Source organism: Plecotus auritus, assembly GCF_963455305.1.
Source record: "Plecotus auritus genome assembly, chromosome: 8".
Lineage (NCBI taxonomy): Eukaryota > Metazoa > Chordata > Mammalia > Chiroptera > Vespertilionidae > Plecotus > Plecotus auritus.
Genome location: NC_137782.1, coordinates 116,950,213 through 116,977,221, shown reverse-complemented (window position 1 = coordinate 116,977,221; position 27,009 = coordinate 116,950,213). Strand labels below are relative to the sequence as shown.

The following is a 27,009-nucleotide window of genomic DNA, read 5'->3' as shown; positions in this document are numbered from 1 at the left end:
TTGGAATATTCTCCTCCACCCCTGTAGCATTTTGTTCTTATTTCATGGTTCTACTATCTTATTACTCTGAGGGCATTCCTAATAGTGTTTCTATTTTTTAAGTTTCCTTCTCTTTGCAAAGTCTCTTTCTTCCCCGGATTTTTGTCTTGTTTTGATTTCTGTCTGACTAGAAACTTTCTGCAGATGCTTAGTGATCCCAGCTTTTCTGCTTCTATGTGAGAGTGTGTAACTCAAAAGCTGAGTGGAAGGTCTGAGAATATGGGTGAGGCCTATTGGTTGTGAGGGTTGGCATTCGACCACCTGGTAGGGCCATTGGATCGGAAAACCCCACTCTCACTGTTGGCCTCATTCCTGGGGTGGGGGGCTCTTTTAGTGCCACGGGAAGGATAAGGCCCACTCCCACCCTCTGTGTGGTGGTGGTGGGGCCTCTCGGCACCGAGGCTTCCATGAGTCATCCCCTTCAGCACTTCCTCCGCCTTCACATGTGCCTGCGGTCGCCAGCCCAAAGACCCTCATTGTACACCTTTACAGAATAAAGTTGCTATCTTCTGCCAGTGTGGGAACTGTGGTCTGGGGGTATGACTATTTGTTTTTCCCTGTTAATGTTACTTTATTTTTACCCAGATATTTAGTTGTTATCATGTTGTTCTTGAGTCAGCACAAATGAGAATGTCCTCACAGCCCTGCCAGCACTTTTTTTTTTTTTTTGCAAAAAAACTCTACACCACTTTATTTCACCCTTTATCCAAAAATGTAAAAAGTGTTTAAAATGTGTAGCAGTACTGAGCCTCAGATGCTAACCTCCAACCTCAAAGGCAAGTAGGGAGAGAGGATCAGACAGTTCAGCGTTCCACTCCTGGAGAAAAGGGAAGCCCCTGGCATGGTATAGAATTAGAAGAACATCAGGACCCTATGGAGAATGGGACCCCCTTTCTCCTAGCACCAGCCCAAGACCCCACCCCAACCCTCCTCTTCAATGAAGAAGACATTTCAAATTCTTGATACTTGTACAACAACGTGGTACATGGCATATATGGCAGGCAGCTAGCCAACTAAGGAGGGCTCAGGCCTACCCCTCTGTTTCTTGGCAGGCAGAATGGGGCACAATTCAGCTTCCTCATTCTCCTCACTCCCCTCTTCTTCGCTCTCTTCTTCCTCAGAAACACTGCTTATAGTAACAATCTGGGGATGCCAGGGACTTGCACAAGGCCAGACCCTGACTTCAGGTGGGAGGCTACAGGCGGTTGCAGCTGGCAGTCACCCACACTGAGCATGGGTCGGCAGGACAACCTGAGGTTGGCTACGGGGACTGCAATCTCTGGTGGTCATGGTTACGGGCCACAACTTCTACCACATTCCGCTCCTCCTTGGCCCCCTTGGTGAGGCAGAGCATGGTCCAAGCCAGCACGTGCTCCGCATCCTCCTCTTCCTTTACCTTGAAGGTGGATGAGTGGGTGTGGCCGGAAAGCTCGCAGCCGAAGAAAAAGCTGTCCATAGTGACCGGAGCTGAGGCCCGCAGCCCCCCAACACCTCCGGCCTGGGCTTGGCTTTCAGGACCCCAAAACGCTAACGCGGCAGGCACTCCGCTGCCAGCACTTTTAAAAAGCGGCTTTATTGAGGTAAAACTGTTATATAACAAACTGCACATATTCAAATTGTGCAGTGTATACATTTTGATAGTGAAACCATCACCACAATCTAGAGAGCGAACTCCTCATCCCCTCATAAGGTTCTTCTGGCCTCTGTGCACCCCTCCTCCCTCATCATTCCCAAGTAACGCTGACCTGTTTCCTGCCACTACAGATTAGAATACATTTCCTACAGTTTCATATAAATGGTGTCATGCAATGTGTGCTTTTCTTTGGCCTCTAAGTCCATCATCTCCCAAACAGCTTCCTTATTTCTCAACCCTAGGCCCACCCACCAAGGCCCCAGCTGGCTTGTCCACTGCTCACCCAGGATCCGCTGCCACTTGTCCAGCTGCTTTCAAAGTCCCCGCCCCCACCCCCCCCCCCCCGCCTTTTTTTTTTCTTAAAAAACTCCCGTGTGAGGCTGGGAATGCTTGAATTTCTGTTGTGAAAGTGAACTCAGAGAGGTGCCTGCCAGGGCATTTCCTGACTGATCAGAAACCCCCCACTACTGCTGTCTCCTCTCCTGCTCTCCCATTCTCAGGGGTTTGTGCCCTTAAAGACCCCCTTCATGCTATTTGAATGGGGTGTGGGGAGAGGAATAGAATCAGGGGAAAGAGTTTGCATCTGCCACCTTCCTGTGGCCCCAAGGCTGCTCGTTCGTGATGGTCACCAGAAGTCCTGTGCTGGCTGGAGAGGTCAGAGAGGTCTGACAGCGCGTGAGACCCCGGGGCTGGAGGAAAATACAGTCATCGCTGGTCTTTGATTCACTAAGTGCAGGTAACTTCTCAGGAGGAGACCGTGCCAGCCCATGGGGCAGGGAGATGTCTGGCACAGATAAGAGATGCTGCAGGTCAGTTCAGGACATGGGATGGTCAATGGAGATCTCTCAGGAGTCGGCTAGGGATGGGGCTTTCTGTCTAGGAGGAGGAGAGGGAGAGGGAAGGGAGCCTCAGAGGAGCCTCAGAGTAAAGGCCTGCAGCCGGGAAGAGAGGCCTTTAGGAGGCTCCGCTGAGGAGGAGCAGCCCGAGTTCTGCAAGGAGAACTTCTTGGTGACTAGGTAGAATGTTCCTTCCTCACACAGGGAGGCCAAGCGGCTGACAAGTGAGGTGGGGGGAGATGATCTGGGACAGGCTTGGGGAACAAGCTCAGGTAGGGACTACAGCGTTCTTATGGGTGAGTCCTTTCATCCCTGATCTTGGGATCCCTGATCTTTCATCCCTGGACATGGAATCCAAGGCCTCCTGAGAGTGGAGGGTTAGTGAAAGCGGTGAGGGGGAGTGGGCGCCACCCTCAGCGGCTTCTGTTGAGGTCATGCGGAAGATGAGAGAGTCTTAGCTGACTGAATGAACCTTATTATAGCATTTACTTCCTTCTCTTTCGGTGAAAGGTCACCATTTTTTTTTTTTCTTGCAAAGGAAGTTTCACAAATATTTCATTCCCAGCCTTAGAAATAGCCAGAAGTCAAGACAATTGCAAACTCCCTGTGCTGGGGAATTTCCAAGGAAGTGAGGTGGGTTCTGGTGGAGACAGCGAGGTCAGAGCGGTTACTCAGTAGCAGCAGCAGGACCAGAATTTCCCTGCACGTGTCTCAGGCTCTCATTTGCCAGCTCAGTCCTGAAGTATTTCTACTGACAGAAAAAAAATAGCTGTGGGTGAAGAATTCATTCTCCAGACTGGAGCCTCCGCCAGCTGCTTGCTCAGAGCCTGACTTTCCCTGCTCTGGGATGGCAGATGCAAAAGTCGCTGAGGTCATTACCAGGAAAGGGAAGCACACAGGTGTCTATGCTTGAGTTCCATCCATTTAGGGTGATAAGCAGGGATGAGTGCCAAGTGTGTAGGCATCCTCCAGACCAGCGGTCAGCAAACTGCAGCTCACGAGCCACATGCAGCTCTTTGGCCCCTTGAGTGTGGCTCTTCCACAAAATACCACGGCCTGGGCGAGTCTATTTTGAAGAAGTGGGGTTAGAAGAAGTTTAAGTTCAAAAAATTTGGCTCTCAAAAGAAATTTCAGTCATTGTACTGTTGCTATTTGGCTCTGTTGACTAATGAGTTTGCCGACCACTGCTCCAGACTATTTGAATCCCAACATGTCACTTGCGAGGAGTTGGCCAGGAATGTGAATGACTCTGGGTTGCCCCCCCCCCACCCCCCGCCGCCCTCTTCCTGGCAGATAATCCGGAGCTCACTTTCTATGGATGGAGGGGCAGTGGTCAAAGGTGAGGAATGCTGCTGTACTGGAGCCGCGGAGAGTAACGTGCCAGAGTCTCACATTATTCATCCCTGTGAATAGCTGTGGTGTCACGTCTGCAGGAACAAAATTTCCTCACCGGCCCAAGATGCTTCTGTCATAGAGAGAGGCATTTGTGGGGGATCAATATGTTGCTAATAGACACTTTGTTTTAAAAATACAAACATTTTACGTTGGAGAGAGAGCATTGTGAATTAGGGCAGGATCTGAAGAACCAGTACAAAGAGATGGAAAAGTTCGGGGTACTGAGTTACTTTCAGGGGAGAGGGCTAAACAGGAGGGACAAGTGGTTTCACCTTTGCCCAGCCCCACACCCAGCTGTTCTTTACTGAGGCAATCAGGCAGGGACTCTCTCTTCCCACCACGACGTGGAACCCACCTGCTTTCCCTTCTGCTGCGGTGGATGAGGTGGCCCTGAGGATGACCCTGGTCTTGGGCTCTAGCCTTTATTTCCCTCTGCCTGCTTAGGACTCCTTTCTCACCGACACCACCAACTCCTCCCTCTCTCCTAGCGTATTGCCATCAACTGTGAACATGCCCAAGTGTCTGCTGTGATGAAGAGACCCTCCCCTGACACCACCCCACATCTGTGTTCCGTCCCGGAGACTCGTATGTCTATTTGCTGTCTCCATGCTTGCATCACCCGGTTTTCTCTACAGTCTGTAGCCACCATTGCCCTGAGCCCCTCAGGTCAAGGCCGCCATTGACCTCCATCTAGTGGCCACTTCTATGTCCTCATCTCTCCCTATCAGCAGCACAGGAGGCAGGTGACGGTCCCTCCTTTAAGAAGAGCTTTCTTGCTTTGGTTTCTATGATGCCCACACCACTGGTTCTCCTCCTGCTTTCCCTCTGCCCTGGCTGCCCTTCTAATCACCTTTGCTGGCTCCTCCTCTTAGACCTCTCAATGCCGGCATGTCCCAAGCTCAGCTCAAGGTCTGCCTTCTTCTCAGGAAGTCTGATCTTGTCCCATTGCTTCCAGTACCTCCTGTGTGCTGTCCATTCCTCAGTTTACATCTCCATCCTGGGCATTTTCTCTAAGCTACAGACTTGCATACCTTTCTGTTTGACATCTTCACTTGAATATCGAATCGGTGTCTGCAGTTGGCACACAACTACAGAGGCATCTGCATGCTTCTGCACGTCTAGACTCGGGGTCACAGAGTGCTCTAGCATGCCCCACCTTCAGGTGAAAGTTTTTCCTTACTGAAGTCAGTCCATAGAGTCTAAAAGAGGTGACCTCTTCAAATGCACAGTCACCTACACAAGCTACAGGGATCACCACGAATCAGCAAAACATGACACCAAAGGAACACTGCAAACTTTTAGTAACTGACCCCAAGATATTCAATCCAAAATGTTCTTCTCCAAGACATATTATAATAAGACTAAAGACATATTATACTGAAATCAAAGACAGAGACTTTTAAAAGCAGTAAGAGAAAAAAAGTCTCTCATACAAGGGAACCCTCCATAAAGGTATCTGTGGATTTCACAGCAGAAACTTTGCAGGCCAGGAGGGAGGGGAAGGATATATTCAAAGTGCTGAAAGAAAAGAACCAACAAACAAGAATACTTTGTTCAGCACAGTTGTCCTTCAGAAATGCAGGCAAGATGACTTTCCTTAACAAATAAAAGCTAAGGGAGTTTATCACCACTATACTTGCCTTATAAGAAATGCTGAAAGAAGTTGTTCAAGCTGAAATGAAAGCTTACTGGTTAGTAATGTGAGAACATGAAAATATACAATACACTGGTAAAAGTAAACATACAGTAGTCCTCCTTATCCATGGGGTATATGTTCCAAGACACCTCACCCCTGCCCAGTGAATGCTGGTAGCCACAGGGAGTACCAAACCCTATATATACTATGATTTTTCCTATATATGCATATACTTTACAGCTTCTCTTTGGCATATCTGAATTGCTAGCATCACTACTCTTGCACTTTGGGGCCATTACTAAGTAAAATAATGGTAACTTGAACACAAGCTCTGTGATACCAGGGCGGTTGATCTGATAACAAAGATGGCTACTAAGTGACTAATGGCAGGCAGCATACACAGTATGAATATACTGGGCAAAGTGATGAATCATGTTCTGGGCAGAGCAAAGCAAGATGGCACAAGATTTCACCATGCTATTCAGAATGGTGTGTAGTTTAAAACTTAGAAAGTGTTTAAATAATTAACTTTATTACAATTATAAATATAAAAACTGAAGTTTTCTTAACATTTTAATTTCAACTACAAATCTTGCTATTCTATTTATATGGCAATATTTTTGATATAATGATTAGAAAAACCACTTTCACCTTTTGTCTATTTTTTTAAAATTGATTTTACAAAATCAAGGATATTCTCTTATATAACTGCAATGCAAATGTGTCAAAATCAGGAAATTGATAAAGCACTATTATCCAGCCCACAGATTTAATTCAGATTTCATCCATTGCCCTTCTTGTCCTCTGTAGTAAGAATATTTCAGGTCCAGGATCCAGTTCAGAATCACCGTTGCATTTCAGTAGTCATGTCTCTTTAGCCTTCCTTCATCTGGATCAATCTTAGTCTTTCTTTGTCCTCTCCACTTGACATTTTGAAGAGATGGGCTCAGTTATTTCATACAATGTCTCCCAATTTGGGTTTGTCTGATACTTCATTAGATTCAGGTTATACATAGGTGACAGGAATACCCTGGAAGTGAGGCTGTGTTCTTCTCACTGACCTATTACATGGCAGGTGATTGTGACTTGTTCCCATGTTGATGGTGGTGACTTCAATAACCAAGTCCTGGACATGTCGTCCAAGTTTTTCTCCTGTAAAGTTATTATTTTCTCCTTTGTAACAGAGAACTAACCTGTGGGGAGATTATTTGAAATTATGTGAATATCCTGTTCCTTATAGTACACTGATGGCTCTTGCCTGAATCAAATTACTATAACAGTTGCCAGATAGTAATTTTTAAACTCTATCATTTCTTTTGCATTTATTAGTTAACATTTTGCTGTAAGGGTCTTTCCTTCTCCCCTATTTATTTACTTTTGTCAATATGGATTCTGATTTTATTCAATCGGTTATAATCTATTATCATCATTACTAATTTTGATGCTCAGATTATCCAAGATTTAGCAGTGGGAGCTCCTTTAAGCTGGATTCTGTGCCTGTCATTCTTTGAGCACATTCTCACTTCTGGCACAAGATGGTGCAGGCTTGCTCTTCCAGCTCCAGCCCTGGACCCAGCCATTTTTCTAAGGATCCCTGATTCTTTTTAGTGGGGAGTGATATTAGAAGCCAAGATTGGAAGGTAGGTGTGCTCATTGCCACTGAGGTGTCATTGCTCATGTCCTTTCAGTGGATAGACTGGGAAAACAGATACTCCTATCATTCTTGCCTTTCAGTATTTGTAGCTCCTTTCTCTCATTGTGAGAAGCCTGGCTCCCAAAAAATCAATATATTTACTCTTTTGCTTAATTTTACACTACACACAAACTTGTTTCAGAATCACAACACCCCACACAACACTATTAACAATAAACCTACTAAACTACTAAGTCAAATTTAAGTTTCCTTTGCAGTTCTTTTGGTCCTTTTATCTTCAGACTGACAGGAGTGAAAGTACTGTAGCTAAAAGTTACTTGGAATCTTTCTTTTTTCATTTTTCTTTAATATGGTTGTTACACATTTGGTGTATAGTTGAATTTATTTGTTTTTGTTTGTCTTCAATTTTGAAGTTAAAAAAATTCTAGTTGATTTATTTTTTGGTATTTTAATTATGACATGCCTTGATGTGGCCCTCTTTGGGTCTGTTTTATTTGGGACTCTGTGCTTCCTGGACCTTCAGAAGGATGTCTGTTTCCTTCACCAGGTTGGAGACGTTTTCAGCCATTATTTCTTTAAGTAGGTGTTCTATCCCTTTTTTCTCTCTTCTCCTTCTGGGACTCCTATGATTCAAATGTTGGTAATCTTGATGTTGTCCCAGAGGTCCCTTAAACTATTCTCATTTAAAAAAAAATCTTTCTTCTTTTTGCTGTTCTGATTAGGTATTTTCTGCTACTTTGTCTTTCAAATAGCTGATTTGATCCTCTGCTTTATCTAATCTGCTATTGATTCCATCTAATATATTCTTCATTTCTTGACTGGTTCTTTTTAATGTTTTCTATCTCCATTTTTATGTTTCCTATCTCATTGTTGAAGTTCTCACTAAGTTCATCTATGCTTCTCCTGGGTTAATTAAGCATCCTTATAACCAGTGTTTTGAACTCTTTATCTGATAGATTGCTTGTCTCTGTTTCATTTAGTTCTTTTTCTGGGGGTTTGTCCTGGTCTTTCATTTGGGACATATTTCTCTATCTCTTCATTTTGGCGCTCTCTGTGTTTGTTTCTATAAATTAGGTAAAACAGTAATCTCTTGATTACTTGAAACAGTCATGTTGTGTAGGAGCACCCTTTTGTAGACTTCGTGTGTTGGGTGTCTTTGGCAGGCCAGCTGGAGCTGGAGAATGCATGGGCCACAAGGATTCCAGGATGGCAAGCCTTACCCAGGACCTGTAGCCATAGCTGAAGTGGGAATGGGCCAAGGGAAGTCCTAGGGGCAAGCCGTACTGGGACCACCTTGGCAGACTGGTTGGAGTTATAGCTGGAGTAATTTCAGGACATGGGTAGTCCTGGGGTAAGCCACACCAGGACTGAAGCTAAAGCTGGAATGGGTGTGAGTTGTATGGATACCTTGACTGGGGCTGTAGCTGAGATGAGTGTGGTCTGCAGGACATCTTGGGGACAAGTCACTCCTAGGTAGGAGCTGTAGTTAAGGGCAAGCTGAGGGGAGTCCCAAGGGCAAGTCACACAACTGGAAGCTGGAGTTAAAGCAAGCTGTAGGGAGACCCATTTCTATGTGGCCTCTTTCTCATTGGTTGTGCAGAAACTGTTAAGTCAGCCCTCAGTTATTTTTCAGTGGGAAATGCCCTGTGTGTAGGTGTAAATTCAATGTGTTCCTGTGAGGAGGTGAGTTCAGGATCTTCCTATGCTGCCATCTTAGACCAGAAGCCCACTTTTACTTTTTAAATTAATGTTCAGTTATTTCATTGTTTATTATATTAAACCTCACTAAGTATTTAACTCTTTTATATCATAGTTAATTGAATTCCTTTAAGTATTTTAAATTATAAATTTAATGAAACTGCAATTTTAATATATCTGATTCTTTTAAACACTTCAAATGTCTGCCAGGGCAAACTTAAAAAAATCTAATGAGCAAAATTTTTCTAAGCACCTAGGTAATGCCGATAACTCCAAAAATAAGCAAATGAAAAAAAAAAGTAGTAAATCAGGCTTTGAAAATTCAAACACTTTTTACAAATGTACACAAATTATTTTCTACCTTTCAAATTAGAATCCAATCTAATATCAATTACACATTTCAAGTTGAAATTAAAAAGTTAATATTTCAGATATTTAAGGTTTTAGTTTATTTACATTTTTTTCAGACACATTAAATAACAAAGACAGCTTGTCAGGAAAATCTTAAAGCTTATTTCTAAACTGAATACAAAAGTGTTAAAGCTATGGGTTTCGTTTATCTCATCACTCTATGTTTTTCTTTTTTCCTTTAAATACTTTACTGGTGCTGTAAACCCACTCAACAGGGCTAAGATCAGATTAACCATCTCATACAGCTCCTAGGTAAAAGATTCTGACCCTCAAGTTCCTGGGTCAAAGATTCAGGAACTTGATTTGGGCTATTGGCTTGAGAATCTGAGACAGGGTCATTGGTCTCTTCTCAGATAACATGACACAAACCATAGAGTAACACAGTAAATTCTCAGAGTTGGGGTCAGGCTGCTAAATCAGGCTTTCTAGTTTTGAGTTAGTTTTACAACTCAGTCCCATGGATATCTTCAAATGACACCTTTTCTACCCACCCCTCTTTTTAATCTTAACTGCTTCCAATTTAATCTCAACTGATATAGATAGGTACATAAAATCATGCCTCTTATCTTTCATTGCTTTATTGAACTCAACTAATTTCTTTAGTACCTGATTTTTTTTTAATGTTTGCTGATGGTTACAATTCTATACTCATTATACTAATTAATGAGTGATTGAAAATCTCAGCATTCTTATGCTTTTACTGTTTACAGTGGCCACTGCTCTTAGCAGCCATATAATAATGAGTAATGGGAGATGCCTCTGAGACTCTTCTAGGAGGGGTTGAAGATGCACTACAGCAAGTTTGGAGTTTGGCAGAGAATTACTCCAAAAGAATGTGCCAGGGCCAGGGCAGCTCAGCCTGCCTGGTCTGAGAGTGAGAATGGCCCTGCTTAGGGAGCCAGGAGAGGAGAACCAGTCTGCAGGAACAACCACCTAAGACTGAGTGCACACTAGGTGCTATCTCATTCTGAAGGCAGGAGCAGTCAAGAAAGAGCTGTCTAATATTTCTACCCCAGGAATTACTAACTTACCTGCATCTGTACCCAACTACATCACTTCTCTCACCACCTCCTCCACAGACTATGCAAGGCTTGGCTCCTATAATCCTCTCTTTTTTCTCCGGCTTATTTCTCTCTCCCACCTACCGAATGATTCATATGAACCTAACAATGTGCTATAGCAACTCCACCTCAAACATAAAAATCCTTATTTGATCCTCTAGCCCCCTCCAGCTACCATGGGATTTCTCTGCTTCCTTGCTTCCTTTTTGTACTCACTTTTATTTCACAGCAAAACTACTTAAAAGAGTCTTGTTTGTACTCAATGGTTTTACTTTCTCTCCTTTCATTCTCTCCTAAAGGCATTCCAGGAAGGCTTTTGTCCTCAAGCTCTGTCCTCCCTTTTGTTATGGCCACCCACAGCCTCCTTCTCACAGAACCCAGTGGCCATGTACTTGATCCCCTGATGGACCTCTTATCCGTCACCCATTCTCTACAGCTGTTCTCTCCCTCTCAGGTTTTTAATATTATCTCCTGGTCACTTCTCTTCAATCTCATTTGCAGGTTCCATTTCTTCCTTTCAGCTTCTTTGTATTGCTGTACCCAAGGCTCAGTCTTGGGCCATTCTCTTTTCTAGCTATACACTCCTGTCAGGTGCTCTCATGTGGCCCATGGCATGTGACCTTCTACATTCAAGTTACTCCTGAGTCTGATGCCAAGGGATATTCAAATTTTATATTCTCATGTATGTCGAGTAGATATCTAAAATATAACTTGACCAAAAAACAACTTTTTATCTACCCCCACCCCCAAGACAATGCCTGCTTCTTCCCGAGGCCTCCCCATTTCTGTTAAATACCCCCATGTACCCACTTACCTGTGAGTCCTATGATTACTCTCTCTCTCTCATCTCCCACGTTTACATCAGCAGCCAGTTTTGTTGTCTCTGTGCCCAGAATACATCCCTTACCACCTTCTCTCCTATTACCCTCATCCAAGATAACATTATCTCTGGAGAAGATCATTGCCATAGCCTCTTAACTGATCTTTCAGCTTCCACTCTTTTCTGTTGTTGTTGTTAATTCTCACTGGAGGGTATTTTTCCCCATTGATTTTAGAGAGAGTGGAAAGGACAGGGGAAGAGGTAGAGAGGAGAGAAACATCCATGTGAGAGAGCCACATCAATTGGTTGCCTCCTGCATGTGCCCTAACCCAGGGTGGGGGACCTGCAACCCAGGTATGTACCCTTGACTGGAATGGAACCTGTGACCCTTCAGTTCATGGGCCAATGCTCTAACCACTGAGCATGCCAGCCAGGGCTCTTGACAACCTCTCCTCCTTCCCCCAGGGTCCATTCTTCACACAACAGCAACAGTAATAAAACATATAAGATCATCCTTCCATGAGTAAGAATCTCCAATGGCTTTGTATGACACACTCAGTCCAAATCCTTATACAGAGACCAGGCCCTTGCCTCTCTGTTCTCCTCTGCAGCCCATTCTCCTTTGTCTACTCTGCTACAGCCACATTGGCCTTTTTGCTTTGCCTCATTCATTCAAGCCTACTTCCAACCTAGGGCCTTTATGTCTTGAGGTTCCCTCCTCTTGGCACCAGCTCTTTGCAAGATTGGCATTTGCTGTCAAGCCACATTCTCACAGGGCCTTCCTTTTCTGACCACCTCACCTAAAATAGTACCTTTCATTGCACCCACCCAGTTATTCTCTATCCTACTCCCCAATTAGCTACTTTCCTACCACTGATACAGAACTGAACCACAGGTGCTAGAGCTGATCACTTGACCCCACCCCCACCAACATTATCACAGAGGCATTATTACTGAGGTCAGAGGTCAGAATGAGCCCAGGCTTCCCACTTCAACCTTCTACCCCTATTCTGTACAGCAGGGCTCAGTTTGGTGTTGTCACTGCAGTCACCTGACACCCTGACATCAGCTGAGTTACTCCAGGCATTCATCCAGTCCAGGGAACACAGCAGCCACATGAGTAGTGGGAAGGAGGCTGGAGTGACCTTGCCCTTCTCCTACTCTCCAGAATAGATGGGAACAGCAGACTTCCCACACATTCCCAGTCCTAGGAAGTTTATTGCCCTGGGGTGTCAGAGGCCCTGAGGCACCAGACAAAGGGACTCTGGCAGCTCTGTTGGTTTCCATTTCTTCCAACAAAACTGAAAGAGCCCTGGCCTAGCCAATTTGACTCAGCGGATAGAGCCTTGGCCCGTAGACTGAAAGGTTACAGGTTTGATTCTGGTCAAGGGCACATACCTTGGTTGTAGGCCCCGGTTGGGGCATTTGTGAGAGACAACCAATCAATGTGTATCTCTCACATCAATGTTTCTCTCTCTGTCTCTTCCCCTCCCTTCCACTCTCTCTAAAAATCAATGGAAAAATATCCTCGGGTAAGGATTAACAACAACAACAACAACAACAACAACAACAACAAACTGAAAGAGGACCTAAATAAGTTGTTGGTTAATAAATCATTAAATAATGATTTAAATTGATGATAGATGACTATGTGATTTTGACAAGTAATTCATAAAGATTTCAAAGGGTTGAGTGACACTGCTGCAATGAAATTCCTCTCATTCCCGTTACTCATGGTTTATCTGTACAAATTTTTCTAGCACTTACATTTGAAAAACCAAAATAAGAATAGGATCAATGTTGAGTCCTCATTCTAATTATGAATAATATATAAATATACAAAATAATTTTTAAAAGCTCTATCTTATCAAGATATATTGCTAATGAAAATCAACATTTGTAATAGAGCATATTTATGTATTTGTTATTTTGATCAATTGTGTACTAACAATAATTATAATGATGACACAATGTGAAAGAATTAAAAAATCTAACATCCTATTGTTACATAAAATATAATAAATTAATTTTGATTGAATACATTTTTATTGTTGCAAATAAGTATCCTAGGATGGTCAGTAAAATGTTTTTAAGTACAATACATATTATCCTATCTAATAAAAGAGTAATATGCAAATTGACCATACTGCTGCTACAACAAGCCACGCCCACCGGCCAATCAGGAGCAAATATGCAAATAAACCCAACCAAGATGGCTGCGGCCATGGAGAGCAGGAGGGAAGCTTGGATTTCCCCAGCAATGGAGGAAGCCAAGCTTTTGGCCTGCCCTTGCCGTCCTTGGCCAGGGGCAGAGCCCGGCGATTGGAGCAATCGAGCTGGGGGCCCCTGCCCAGAGCCCGAGCCTGGGCCAGAGGCTTGCGGCCTTGGCTGGGGGCAGAGCCAGGTGACCAGAGGGAGCTGGGGGTCCCCTGCCCAGGGCCCAAGCCTGGGCCAGAGGCTTGCGGCCTTGGCCGGGGGCAGAGCCGGGCGATTGGAGCAATCGAGCTGGGGGTCCCCTGCCCAGAGCCCAAGCCTGGGACAGAGGCTTGCAGCCTTGGCCCGGGTCGGAGCCAGGCAACCTGAGGGAGCTGGGGGCCCCCTGCCCAGGGCCCGAGCCTGGGCCAGAGGCTTGCGGCCTTGGCCAAGGGCGGAGCCGGGCGATCAGAGCAGGCTGGGGGTCCCCTGCCCAGGGCCCAAGCCTGGGCCAGAGGCTTGAGGCCTTGGCCAGGGGCAGAGCCGGCGATTGGAGGGAACTGTGGGACCCCTGCCCAGACCCTGAGGCTTTAGGCCTTGGCAGGGGTGGAGCCAGAGATCGGAGGAGATAGGTGTGAACTACAGAGGAAACACCTTTTCTGACCGCTCATTGGCTAAGGTCCCTGTATGCCACTGGTAATATTCTTAGTAACTTAGGTATAAGAATCCCAAAAGGTGATCTAGGGCTTTTCCACTACACTCTTGGAGAAAAAAACGAAGGTCCGCTGCTGGAGGGCTAAGAAATGTCATATCCTGCCCTAGGCGGTTTGGCTCAGTGGATAATGCCTAAGGTTGCCAACCGCAGTGTCCAGGTTAGATTCTGATCAAGGGCATGTACCTAGGTTGCAGGATCCTCCCTGGCTGGGGCCCAGGTCAGGGCTCATGCAGGAGGCAACCAATCAAAGTGTTCCTCTCACTTTGATGTTTCTCTCTGTCTTTCCCTTTCTCTCCCACATTCTCTAAAAATCAATGGAAACATATCCTCAGGTGAGGATAAAAAAGAAAGAAAGAAAGAAAGAAAGAAAGGAAGAAAGAAAGAAAGAAAGAAAGAAAGAAAGAAAGAAATGTCATATCCTATGAAAGACACATCTTGAAAATGCCTAAAGAAAGTTGTCATTTTTTTCATGGTGAAGGGACTGGAGTCCGTGTTGATGGAAACACCTTGGTGGCTGCGGTGACTGGCAATGGCTGCAGCAGCGGGGTGATGGGGCTGGTGCCTTTCCCTGATCAGCCCAGTCGCCTCCCACAAAGGGAGGCCAGACTACAGCTTAGGGGAGCGGGCCTAAGCCATCAGTAGGACATCCCCTGAGGGCTCCCAGTATGTGAGATCGGGCAGGCTGGGCTGAGGGGATCCCCCCCCAGTGCACGTATTTCCTGCACCGGGCCCCTAGTTTTAGTATAAAATTTCATGGGGGAAATACAGTTCAAGGAGAAAAAGGAATGCTGTAAATTTTTTGACCATTAAAGAATTTGCTCATGTATTTTTAGGCAGTTGACAGTAGGAAACAGTCACTACACTATTGGAATTTTATTGGATGCATTTATGAAAGGGATGTAACAGTTTTATTTCTAAATGTCAAATTTACAATATTCTAGGGATGATAACATTTGAAATTAACTATTTAAAGTTATGATGACAAATGTTAGATTCTACCCTAAAACATATATGTTGGTGGAGAGGTGAAGTCACAGTTTTAAAACTTTCTTGTACGTGGTATGTAAGCTACAATATGGGAAAATTACCACCTGGCAAGGATTAGGGCCCTGGAAGGGCCTTCAGGGGCGGGGACTGGATTTGCTGCTCTGACAGGGAGGCAGGTGGATGGGCATTAGGAAGACATTGTCTACTTGGGACAAGGGTCTCCCTGAGGCTGGAGGCACTGAGGCTCAGCTCCATGCTTGACATCTCCTCCAGGTGTTCTGATATGTTTCATTTGAAAGCCAAGCCATATTCTGTGTAATGCTCCTATCTGTACCTGGATTCCATATACTGTATTTTTCCTGTATAAGACGCTATTTTTTTTCTAAAATTGTTAGACTGAAAATTGAGGGGCGTCTTATACACGGAAGTCAGCTGAGGAGGGAGCCACGTGGGTGTGTAGTTGCCCATATCTTGTCAAACAGGCTTCCTCCAATCAAGAGCCTTATTGTTACTGATGTCAGCTGATGCTGTAATTGGAGGTGGAGGTGGAGGTGGAGAGTGTGCAGACACAACAGGGACCAGAGCGTTCTGAGCCCATAAAGATGTCAAAAAATAAAAAGTTAAATACTGGTAAGCGATTGTCTAACTCTGCAAAATTCAAAAATTCAAACTGAATATAACCAGCCATGCAAAAGTGCATGGAAATAGAGCTGCAGAGAGACAATTTGGACCTCCTCGCACTGAATGTATGATCAGACAGTGGAGAAAACAGGAAGAACAACTGCTTAAGATGCCAAAAAAGAAGGCCTTAGGAGGAAAACCAGCAAAATGGGCAAACTTGGAGCAGAGGCTTAAGACTTGCATTAGTGCAAGAGAGGCTTATGTGTGTCAACCAAGCTTATTCAATGTCAGGCAAGAATGTTTGCAAGTGAAATGAACATTGTTGATTTTACAGGAAAGGCAAAATGGTGCTTCAATTTCATGAAGAGAGAAGGATTGGCCATGAGAACATGAACAAAATTAAAGTGATATGTTGCACAGTATCATAGTACTGGTATGTGAACATTACCTGTGGTCATTACTAAATAAAAATGTGTTCTGTTTTATGTTTAAAATATTGATTTTTTTAAATTTTGGGTTGGAAAAGTTGGGGGCATCTTATACACGGAAAAATACGGTATCCCCTGCTACAAGGACTCATGCAAACCCAACATTCACAGGCAAACTACATGGCTCGAGCGGCCCCACTTCCTGCTGGACTCCTCTCTAGGCTGAGGGGCAGTGTATCGGGATGCTCAGGTGTTGGCAGGGAGTCCTCAACCCTCACTTCCTGATCCTGGTGGTGGGTGAAGGATTTCATACCTAATTTTTGCTTCTGCAGGCTGGTGGGATAGGGCTGCAGGGGATAGAGGAGGCACGCGGAGAAAGAGAAGCAGTGACCCTCTCAAACAGCCTGTGGGACCTGGCTCAGGACCTAGAAGGGAGTGGCCAGATACCAGGCACAGCTCACATGTTAGCCAGTCTCCTTTAGCAAGTGTCAGTAGACACTTGGGATATTTCCCATTTTTTGCTATTACATGTGATGTGCAATGAATAATGTTAATCATGTATCATTTAACAAGGGTGTATATCCATCTGCAGGATAAGTCCCCAGAAGTGCAATTGCTGGGCCAAAGGGGATATGCATTTGTAATTTTTATAGTTATTATAAAATTTTCCTCTGAGGGAGTTGTACCAGTTTATACTCTCACCTGTAACGTTTAAGAGTGGAGGTCTTCCCACAGTTTTACCAACAGGGTGTGTTGTTAAACTTTTGATATTTGTAATCTGATAGAACATTGACAGCCAAAGTGCTATTACTTCATTTATTATAAGTAGTGCTGAGCACCTTTGACTCTGTCCAAGATCTAATAATATTTCATTTTTTTTAAAAAATCCTCACCCGAGGATATTTTTCCATTATTTTTTAGGGAGAGTGGAAGAGAGAGGGAAAGACAGAAACATCGATGTGAAAGAGATGCATCGATTGGTTGCCTCCTGCACGAGCCCGACCAGGGCCCTGGCCGGGGAGGAGCCTGAAACCGAGAGACGTGCCCTTGACGGGAATTGAACCTGGACCCTTCAGTCCACAGGCCAACGCTCTATCCACTGAGCCAAACCAGCTACAGCTAATAGTAGTTCCTTTTTTGTTGACATATTTTTGCCTATTGTTTTGTTCTTGTTTCTTTTAACATTTAGAGGGAACTCTTTATATGCCAAGCAAATTCTTCCTTGGTCTGAGATATGAGTTACAAAAGTTTCTTTTTGTGTCTTGGCTTTGCTTCTGGTGACTCCTGCAATCCAGAAGGTGCGCTCCTGTCATCATTGATTCTCACACCCCCACGCCTTTGCCACACTGGTCCGTGTCTTTTTCTTTCTTTTCTATTTCTAGGTGGGGGACTGCTGCTCGTCCTTGAGGCCTGACTCGTATGTCGCTCGGTGACCCTCGTCCTTCACAGCAGATCTGTCACTCCCCTGATACCAATCCCCCACCAGGTTCCCGTGCCCCCATTTATCTTCCCTCTTCTGTGTCAGATCCAGGAAAAGTCAATCACCACATGGGAACAATTTTATTTTTCAATGACATTTATTTCAGAATTATTGAAGCAGTGTGATCTTACTTCTCATTCACAAATATTCCTATAAAAATAATCTGAGCTTATTCAGTCTGGTGAAAGGACTTGATATAAAGACAGCACACTCATCCAAATCACATGGGCTCCTTAGATATTGCAGACTGGGCCCTTTCACAGGAACGGCTGCTTCCTGGCCCCTTGAGCGAAATTAAATAGATGAACCCATAATAAATAAATAAACAGATAGTTTAAGTGGTTGCTTGTTGGAAGGTGGGTGCAAAGGACAGAGGGATTCTGTGAACCGAATGTGCAGTGGTTTCTGCCTGGCTGGCGTTGTATGAGCAGAGGAGACAGGATTGGCCCTGGGAGGAGGGGACTGCTTCTCCCTAATTAATGTGGGGAAAGCAGCTGGGCATTGACTAGGCCACAGTGAAGTACGGCCCCCGCCATGTTCAAACCCTTCTGTACCCTTTCTGCAGCCCTCGCGGTGACTTAGCACAGGTGGGTGCCCTGGGTACAGGTCTCTTCAGCGAGTCAGGATTTCCATAGTGAAGTCAGTTATATCCTGGCCACCTTTAGTACTTCCCAGGAAGACGGGCATCTGTTCCGCTTGCGAGGTGCTGATGTACCAGTTGGGGTACAGGGCAGACTCAAATTCTACCTTGTCCCTGATTTCTTTCTTGTTGAAGATAAACCGCCTGTCTATCTTCTTCTTTGACTGACCGTGGGGGTCAAATGTCTGCAGGGAAACAGAAGGAAGAATTTCTGAGAGGGAAGGAACAGAGAGACTCTGGTGAGACCGTTCTTTGGGTCAGTGAGAGAGGAAACCGAAAAGCCAGGACCAGGATCCAGACGCCCCAAGGATCTTCGTGACCTCAAATTTCCATGTGGTGATTGAAGGAGCTCTCAGCCTTTTCTAGAACTGAGTGTCAGATGGCGGGGAGCATAATATAGGTGGGCATTTTTTAAAAGTGAAAATTAGGTTAAGGCTGCCAGGAGTGCCTAATTTCCGGGGATTTTTGCTTTGTTGTGTGTGTTTTGTTTTTTTTAAATTAAAAATTTTAATGGCCTTGGCTAAAATGATTTCAACTTGGAAATGAAGCTTTAGCTAAGAAGGCTGGAAAGTGGGAAGGACTGTGATGTTGGGAGTAGAGTGGAGATGACACAGGTGACAGCTCTCTTGAATTGATTAATTTCCCAAAGTGTCATGTATCAAATGGAGCAGCCCTAACACTGCATCATCTGTTGGGTATTGACTGGGCATAGCAACATCAGTGAAATGATTTAATTTTCTGCAGTGGAAGTGAAAGTTGCATGCATTTAGCAATTGCATATTTACAGTTCCACAAAATTGTCAAGTAGGTCTGCCTCCAGGTTTTCGGAGGGCAGGGGTGGGGGGTGGCGGGGGGAAGAAGGTGGTTGTCTTGGGAGTCAGTGATGGCTAGGGGAGCTTCAGAGGAGTTGAGAAGGGCCTTTGGCTGCTGGTGCTCACTCACCTCCAGCTGCAGGGTGGGCTTCTTGTCCTTCACCACGCAAGACAGGTACAGGTTCTTTTCCTTGATGCCCAAGGCCACGGGTATCTTGTCGATATTCTCGTCTCCCGGCACGAAGCTCATGCAGAACACCACTGGAGAAAGAAGAGGGGCCTTATGCTCAGGGATGCACAGCAGGGCAGGGTTGGCCCAACCACTGGACCCCAAGCCCAAGACTCGTCTAATTTAGCCTCCTCTGTGGGAACCTCTCTATGGATTCTCACAGGTTATAGCAGGGTCAGTTGGTTGATTCCAGTTTTTCCCAGAGAAGGTCTGGGGACTTCCCAGAGCCTATTACAGTGGCTGTGAAGAATTAAGGGGACTAATTTTTAAAAACTGAAGGAAAGAAGGAAGCCATCTTGTCATGTGGTGATAGGCCCATCTCACGAGCAGAACAATTTGACCAACGTGAAAGGCAAGCAAAGAGGTTAAGCTGGGCTCCTGAAAGAAACCAGGCACAAATCTATTCCAAGATGTAGAGCAATAAGTGGGAAGAACTTGGGCGAGGAGAGGCTTAGCTGGGACAAGTGGCTGCAAAGACAGACACTCATGTTAATCTTCCTTAGTCACAATGGTTTCACTTGGAGGCCCCAAGGTCATGCTCACAACCCAGTTCTAAAGAAACAGGATTGTTCTGGCCTGGCTGAGAGCAGGACGCTTCCCCCAGGGGTGCCTCTCTCCAAGGTCAGCAGTCCTGGAAGGGAACACACTGCTCCTTTCAGCAGCTCCTGTGGCCACACCCCTGCACACAGGGCTTAGCCACGGTGGCAGGGTGCCAGGCAGATCCCACAGCTAATGGGCTCCTTAGACTTGGAAGATTTGCCAGTTACAGCAGAGATAAACGTTTCTGCTTGTCAGTGAAATTTCCCTATAAGGGCCCATCTGGTGTTGGGTAGGAAGGCTGTTAGGGGGACAGGGGCGGGGCTGGAAATGGGAGTGAACACATTATCTCTTCACCATTCTACTTTCAACATCAACCACAGGAAACAAGAACCCACAGGCAGTTAGGTCATGCCCATCCAATGTCCCCTTTCTAATGGAAGCATTGATATTGTACTGTTGCTAAATGACCTGGCTGGACCATGATCCTAGGTGTGCTTGAGCAGTCTAATTTCTTAGAGTTACATCTCTTGCCAGAAAATGAATGTGCTAAGGGAATCAATCTGGTGTCATTGCTGGAACACGCCCCCCCCCCCCCCCGAAACTTACATGTTTTTATAACATGTTGTTTTCACTGATGTTGATAATTTGCCTTAATATTCTACTTTGTTGAAAATGTGGATGACTAGCAAGCTGCCAGGGTGCCAAGAGCGGAATCAAGATTTCCCATTTACCTTGTTGGTTCACATCCTGTCCATTCAGGTGAAGAGCCTGCAGCTCATGTGGTCCAGACAGCACCAGGGATTTTTGGTTTATGTCCCGGAGTCTGCAGTTCAGTGATTGTAGGGCTGCATCACTTTCGTAACTGTCATCATATATGTAGTCAATGGATTCTGAAATGTAGAGCACATGCGTTGTTTAGGTACAAAGCGAGCAGGGCAGGCCTGACGAGAGGGATTGGGCTTGTTGGAGGACATACACAGCTCAAGAAATTGTAACACAGAGGGGAGGAAGTTAGGATGGGAAAGAACATCGGATGTGGCACTTTAAGACATGCGTTCAAGCTTCAGCAGTGTTGCTTGCTATGGATGAGCAATAGAGTGACTAAAGTAAAATGGTGATCCAATAATACTAGGCCAACAAGGGCATGAGATGCACAGGAGAAAATGTAAGAGGAAGCACTCTGAGAATGACGGACTGATTTGCAAATGTGAGTAGTTATCAAGGTCTTATTTTGAGAATAGTTTCAACTAAGAGATGATCAATTTGGTGTCTAGGCTTCACTGTCTTCCTCTCACCGATGGGCCTAATATTGTAAAGGGCAGTGATGAAGGAATGTTTAAAGAGTTTATCTGAACCAAGAATTTGAGGACATGCCCAGAAACAAGATCTCAACAGACTGAGAAAGTGTTCCAGGAGAATGACAGTTTGGCAACTCCTTCTGTACACATTAGAATCAAAGGGCCTTTGAAGTTTCCCCTTTTATGGTTATTTTTTTCCCTAAGGTATTGGTAAGAAGAAGGAGAAATGCATTCTCAGCATCCTCAGAGCAGCACTGTGCTTGCATCTGTTTCTCTTCTTTTTCTAAATCCCATTTCAGTTTTCTACAATCCTTCTTAAGGTGCCCTGGCTTTCTTCCATAGAAGCACACTCCTTCCCCTGTTAAGGAGGCCTTTGGTGAGGTCTGGCCTGATTGCTTAGTTGCTGGAGCTATATATTCACAATTTTAGTAGCTTTATCTCCCCCCCGCCTTTTTTGGATAGTTTTAGATAATTGATCAGCCAAATTACTATTTTCATATGTTCTAATAGTTAAATCAAGGTCCTTTGTTAACCCATCAGAGTCTTGGAGGGATCAGGGAGATCTCTAGTTAGATTATTTAATTCTGTTCTAGTCCAAATGTATACCATTGCTGGTTCCCCTGCCTGCACTGGGTTTCCCTAAAGGGAGCTGCCAATATTTCTGGTTTTCCCAGTTTATTCTAGTCTTGCTTTCTATTCTCAGTTTCCTGTAGGCCATTAGGAAGTGGTGGTGGAGGAGACATAGGGGCAAGAGAAGAGAGAGGAAGAAAGGAGGGAAAGTCCATGCAAGGAAGCTCGGAAAGCAGAGGACAGAGTGGAGCAGCTTGAGACAAATGCCATGTGATTTCACTTATATGTGGAATCTAAAAAACAAAATAAATGAACAAACAGAAACATAGATACAGAGAAAAAGTGATGGTTGCCAGGTGGGAGGGAGGTTGGGGAGATGGGTGAAAAAAGTGAAGAGATTAAGACATACAAATTGCCAGATATAAAAACAGTCACAGGCCCTAGCTGGTTTGACTCAATGGATAGAGCGTCAGCCTGCGGACTGAAGGGTCCCAGGTTCGATTCCAGCCAAGGGCACATGCCTGAGATGCAGGCTCGATCCCCGATGGGGGGCATGCAGGAGGCAGCCAATCAATGATTCTCCCTCATCATTGATGTTTCTATCTCACTCTCCCTCTCTCTTCCTCTCTAAAATCAATAAAATATATTAAAAAAAAAAAAACAGTCACAGAAGGTAAAGTACAGCATAGGGGATTGTTAATAGTATTATTATAACTATGTATGGTGTCAGATGGGTACTAGACTTATGGGGGATCACCACATAAGGTATTTAAATGTCTAATCGCTATGCTGTACACCTGAAACTAACATAATTTTTTATGCCAGTTATAATTGAAAAATAAATTTTAGCCCTAGCCGGTTTAGCTCAGTGGATAGAATGTCTGCCTGTGGACTGAGGGGTCCTAGGTTCAGTTCCGGTCAAGAGCACATGCCCAGGTTGTGGACTCGATCCCCAGTAGGGGGTGTCCAAGAGGCAGCCGATCAATGATTCTTATTCATCATTGATGTTTCTATCTCTCTCTCCCCCTCTGAAATCAATAAAAATTTATTTAAAAAAAGAAATTAAAAAACAACAAAGCAGTCTTTTATTTTTCTCCTGATCCTGGGTTATTTCACCTTTATCTTATAGTACTACCTCAAGGGTTTTCTAATAACAGCTCAAATTAAGTCAAGACCTATGACCTCAAGCAAAAGGTGGCCCAGGATTCTAAGAGGAAACTCACCCAAGATCACCCAATGCGAAGCAGGAGCCGGTGGGGCTCAGTGGGCCCCTGCTGGTACCTAGCTCCAGGTCCGGGGTCGCAGGGTGGTCCTGGGTGGGCTTATTTAGAATTCTGTTGGCTATGCCAAACAAGTGTTGACAAAAGAATGTCCAATTCTGTAGAAAGCTTTATAAGAATTTATCTGAGCCCCGATGTTGAGGACATGCCTGAAGCACAATGTCAACAAATTGAGAAAATGCTCTGGAGAATAGCAGTTTTTGGTTGTTGTTAATTCTCAGCAGAAGATATTTTTCTCATTGATTTTAAGAAAGCATGGAAAGGAGTGGGGAGGGGAAGAGAGGAGCGAGATCAATGTGAGAGAGACACATAGATTGGTTGCAACCCCCCCCCCCCCCGCCCCGCAACTGGGGTCTGGGATCAAACCTGCAACCCAGGTACATGCTCTTGACTGGGAATCGAACCCACAACCCTCTGGTCTGCATGCCGATCCTCTAACTACTGAGCCACAATGGCCAGGGCAGGAGTAGTTTTGCAGCTTATTTCATGCATTAGAATCAAAGGAGATAATGTAGGGAAGATTACGTGAAATCCATTAGTGGTAGATTTAGGGGGCAGGAGAAAGCAGAGCAGGATATCTTTGGGATTAGATAAAAACAAAATGGAGAGACACACACTTCCTTTACTTTGGTGGCTACGGGACGGTGAATAATTACATTTACAGCACATAGAGACGTAGAGACGGTATGTGGTAACAGGAAGACAACAAGGGGGTCTGTGGTCTCCTGTCATAGTTGTGCCCCTCAGGCACAGGGAAAGAAAATCACTCGGACATTTCAAAAGTGTGCTCTCCTAAGAAGCATCAGAACAATGGACAGGGCTCCTTAAGGCAAAAAGTGACGTTAGCTAAGGAAGCTACAAGCTTAGACTTTATGGCCCACATGACCGCCCAGTTAGCAATTTGTAATCAGACCATCCTGGGTGGTTCCTCTGGGTTACCAAGCTTTCCAGGCCTGCATGTGGCCTGAGCTTCTCAGGTCTACTATGTCGCCCTTTTCATTCACCAGGGTTTCAGCTCTGGGGGAGTTTAATTGATGTGTTATGGACATGGAGAAGGAAGTGAGCAGAGATCTGTCTGCCCTTAGCTTTCAGAAGTACCTTCTTTAAAGATGAAGAAGAAGAGGCTCCGCAGGTCGTCGTCCTGGAGGTCCTGTGGACAGACCATGGGCACTTTCCTCAGCTTCTCCACGGCAATGACAACCGACACGGCCCGCCTGAAACTGGAGTTGTAGAACTGGTGGGAGACTTTCAGCTGGATGCCCCCGTCTCCCAGAGGGATGAGGTCCAGGTCTTGGAAGGAGCACTGTGGGAAGACCAGGGAAGGGAGCATGTTGCAGTGGCTGGGCCAGAGAACCGTGTTGTCATCAGAGCGGTGGGAGGACCCTTAGATATAACCGAGCTTCTATGGAAAAACTGTCATCTCTCTAAAGTCCAGAGAAGGCAAGTGGCTTACTCAAGGGCACCTGGCAGGTTAGAGGCCAGAATGTGGGCTTTTTGATGCCAAATGTGGCATTCTTTTTGAATAAATCCTGTTCATACCTTGTGTATCTTTTGCACAGCTGCTCCACTAACCATAAGTTCCTACCTTTTTACACGTTACACCTTTTTGAATCACTAATACTCTAACACTATGCATTTAAATTTTTATGTCAGTGGTGATTATAATATTTTCTATACATCTATGCTCATTCAGCAAATTTTTAATTATTTCTTTGTTTTCCAGAGCTGTTTCATAAGCATTCTGCAAATATGTTAAAAGTGGTTGCCATTGGTAAAGTATGTGACCACTTTGCTGTTATTTGGAGAAACTGTGTAACTGTGATAAGGTTTACCGAGGTTGTCCTAAGGTGTGACAGTGGTTTAAAAGCTTGAGAGACCTTTAAAGGCACAGAGGAATGCTGACTGTGTGACCCGTGACGGACAGTCAGGTGGCTGAGAGAGGCAAAGGGCCAGAGGGAGAAGCCACGCTCTACTCTGGGCGAAACTAAACCAGTTATGCTGGTTTTGAAACATTTCAGGTGAGACCAAAAATGGTGAAATGACTTGTCTAAGATCAAACATCAGGTGAGTGATTTTCTTTCAACTCCCAATTCATCATTTTGGTTACATCATCTATATCTTGTCACTAACTCCATGCCAGGGAGCAAAAAATTCTTCCACCTCAAAGGGGGGCAACATGTTAACTCTCAAGTTATCTCTTCTGGGTCTCAGAACTTGGCTCCAGGGAGTAAGCAGGCTGAGCCCCTCTCCTAAAAGGAAAATCAAATTGTGTTGAAGCCACTTGAAGCCTTGGCTGTCTTTCTGACATCACACAGCAAACGTATCACCACTGCCGTGGCCCTGGCCCTCTGCAAGCATGGCGCCATCACCAAGCCTTAGTGAGTGATGGTGTGGTGTGGGAGCTGCACAGTGGCTAGGTCAGGATAGCCTGCCCTGGTCTCACTGGAAGACATGGCAGTCATTCTATCACAAAATACCACAGGGTCAAAGTGTCCCAGACCCTTTTCCTTGAGCATTTCCCAGCTCAAAGCCCCTCCATGGGTTGAATCTAAGCTCCTGGTCTTACCTTAGTCTGTTGTGGGCCATCAGTCTCAAAGAACAGGTCATTCTCATTGTCACTGTAATAAAATCAGAGACACTGCTCAATTATGTCTCCCAGACAAGTTTATTTTTCCTTCCTGCAAACCGTCATTACTGTTCATAGGAAACTACAAGCAGCATGTCCCTACGGCTGCTGGAAGCTGGCAAGTCCCGTAGGGATATGCATGGGACTTCCAGGCGGCAGAACAGGTGTGGGTGCTCCCTGAGGGATCCTGGGGTCTAATGCCCAGGCCCTCAAATCTGAGCCTTCCCTCCCACTGAAGCCAGACTTCACACTGTGCCGCCCGCCTGGCATCTTCTCTGCTCTCCTGCCTTCTGCAGGAAGCCCGGCAGCAGCACTGGGATGCCCATGGGTCCCAAGGCCGGATTTGTTGGCGGGGGGGAAATCAGCATTTAAACCAGGCTAATTGAAACCTGCTTGCCACTGAAAGGTGCAGTGTGGGGACAAATCTGGTCTCCACACACAGAGAGCACTTCTCTCTTGAAGGAGGAACCCTGCTCCCCCACTGGTCTCAGTCTCCCCACTGACCTGTAGTAAGCCATCATTTCACTGGTGATTTCAGGCACTGCTGCCGTGGGTGCTTCAGAAACCTGTGTGAAGAGGGGGAAAATGAGAGGCACCTGCCATGCCCCGCCTGTAGGTGAGTTTCCCTCAGCACCTAGTACATGAACAGCAGGCAAGGAAACAATCTTTGAGTGAACGAACAGATGTATGAAAGAACCTCCCTTTGGGCCCAGAGGGAAACATTTGCTAAATCAAACCCGAATCAGGAGCGCATCTGTTAGGAGCAGGGGCTTTGGCCCTGACCTCTCAGGGTCAGCTGCTATAAGCAGTATTCACTTCCAGAATACTTCACAAACCATAGCATAACAGTACACCTGGCATTTGTGCAAAAAACCCAGCCCTCAGGCAGCGAAGGAGAGAGGGAGAAAAGAAGACAGAGAGAAGCAGAGAGACAGAAAGACCCCTTAGGACCTGATCATAAAAGAGTTGGTTAAAGTCATACCCGAGCAATGAAGGCTGGCGGAGAGAACAGAGTTCTGGACTAGCCCGTCTGGCCTTGGAGAGGAATGCCACCTGCCAACTTCTCTCTCAGTTTTATGGCCTTCAAAAGCAGAAGTGGCAAGATGAGAAATTTCCTCTTTGGTTTACTGGTGTCACAACCAAGTTTAAAAAAGAGGATGATGGTAACTTCTGGGAGAAGACAAACTGAACGAATTCTCCAGTCTACGGAAGGGCAAGTGGCCATGTGCTGAGAAACATAAGCACACGTGTCCTCATGCAAATAAACATTGTCTTCTACAACCATTATGCAGACCGTGTCACTATTATTGTGGGGTTTTCCTAGGTTAGAGAATGTTTTAATTGGAATTTTGGTAGGTATTGCGATGAATCTGTAGATTGCTTTGGGTAGAATAAATATGTTAACAA

The 27,009-nt window shown here is 45.2% G+C and overlaps 1 protein-coding gene and 1 pseudogene across 2 annotated transcripts; both read right to left on the bottom strand.

Moving 5' to 3' along the window:
- Positions 1-1,044: 1,044 nt before the first annotated feature.
- On the bottom strand, positions 1,045-1,648 carry LOC308256658 (nucleoplasmin-3-like; annotated as a pseudogene). The gene has a single exon. The product of its transcript is annotated as a nucleoplasmin-3-like (transcript).
- A 16,047-nt stretch (positions 1,649-17,695) lies between these two features.
- Positions 17,696-26,650, bottom strand: IL1B (interleukin 1 beta). The gene is made up of 7 exons (XM_080684115.1): positions 26,585-26,650; positions 26,107-26,168; positions 25,543-25,594; positions 24,075-24,279; positions 20,560-20,718; positions 19,190-19,320; positions 17,696-18,432 (listed from the first exon to the last, which is right to left on the bottom strand). Exons 2-7 carry the CDS (start codon positions 26,121-26,123, stop codon positions 18,220-18,222), a joined length of 777 nt encoding a protein of 258 aa, XP_080540241.1. The 5' UTR covers positions 26,124-26,168; positions 26,585-26,650; the 3' UTR covers positions 17,696-18,219.
- Between the last annotated feature and the right edge of the window lie 359 nt (positions 26,651-27,009).

Coding starts and splice junctions, on each gene's coding strand:
- IL1B (XM_080684115.1), bottom strand. Junction 24,280..25,542: donor ATGGCCCACAACAGACTAAG/GTAAGACCAGGA, acceptor GTCTTCCCACAG/TGCTCCTTCCAAGACCTGGA. Junction 19,321..20,559: donor ACAGGATGTGAACCAACAAG/GTAAATGGGAAA, acceptor TTCTTTCTCCAG/TGGTGTTCTGCATGAGCTTC.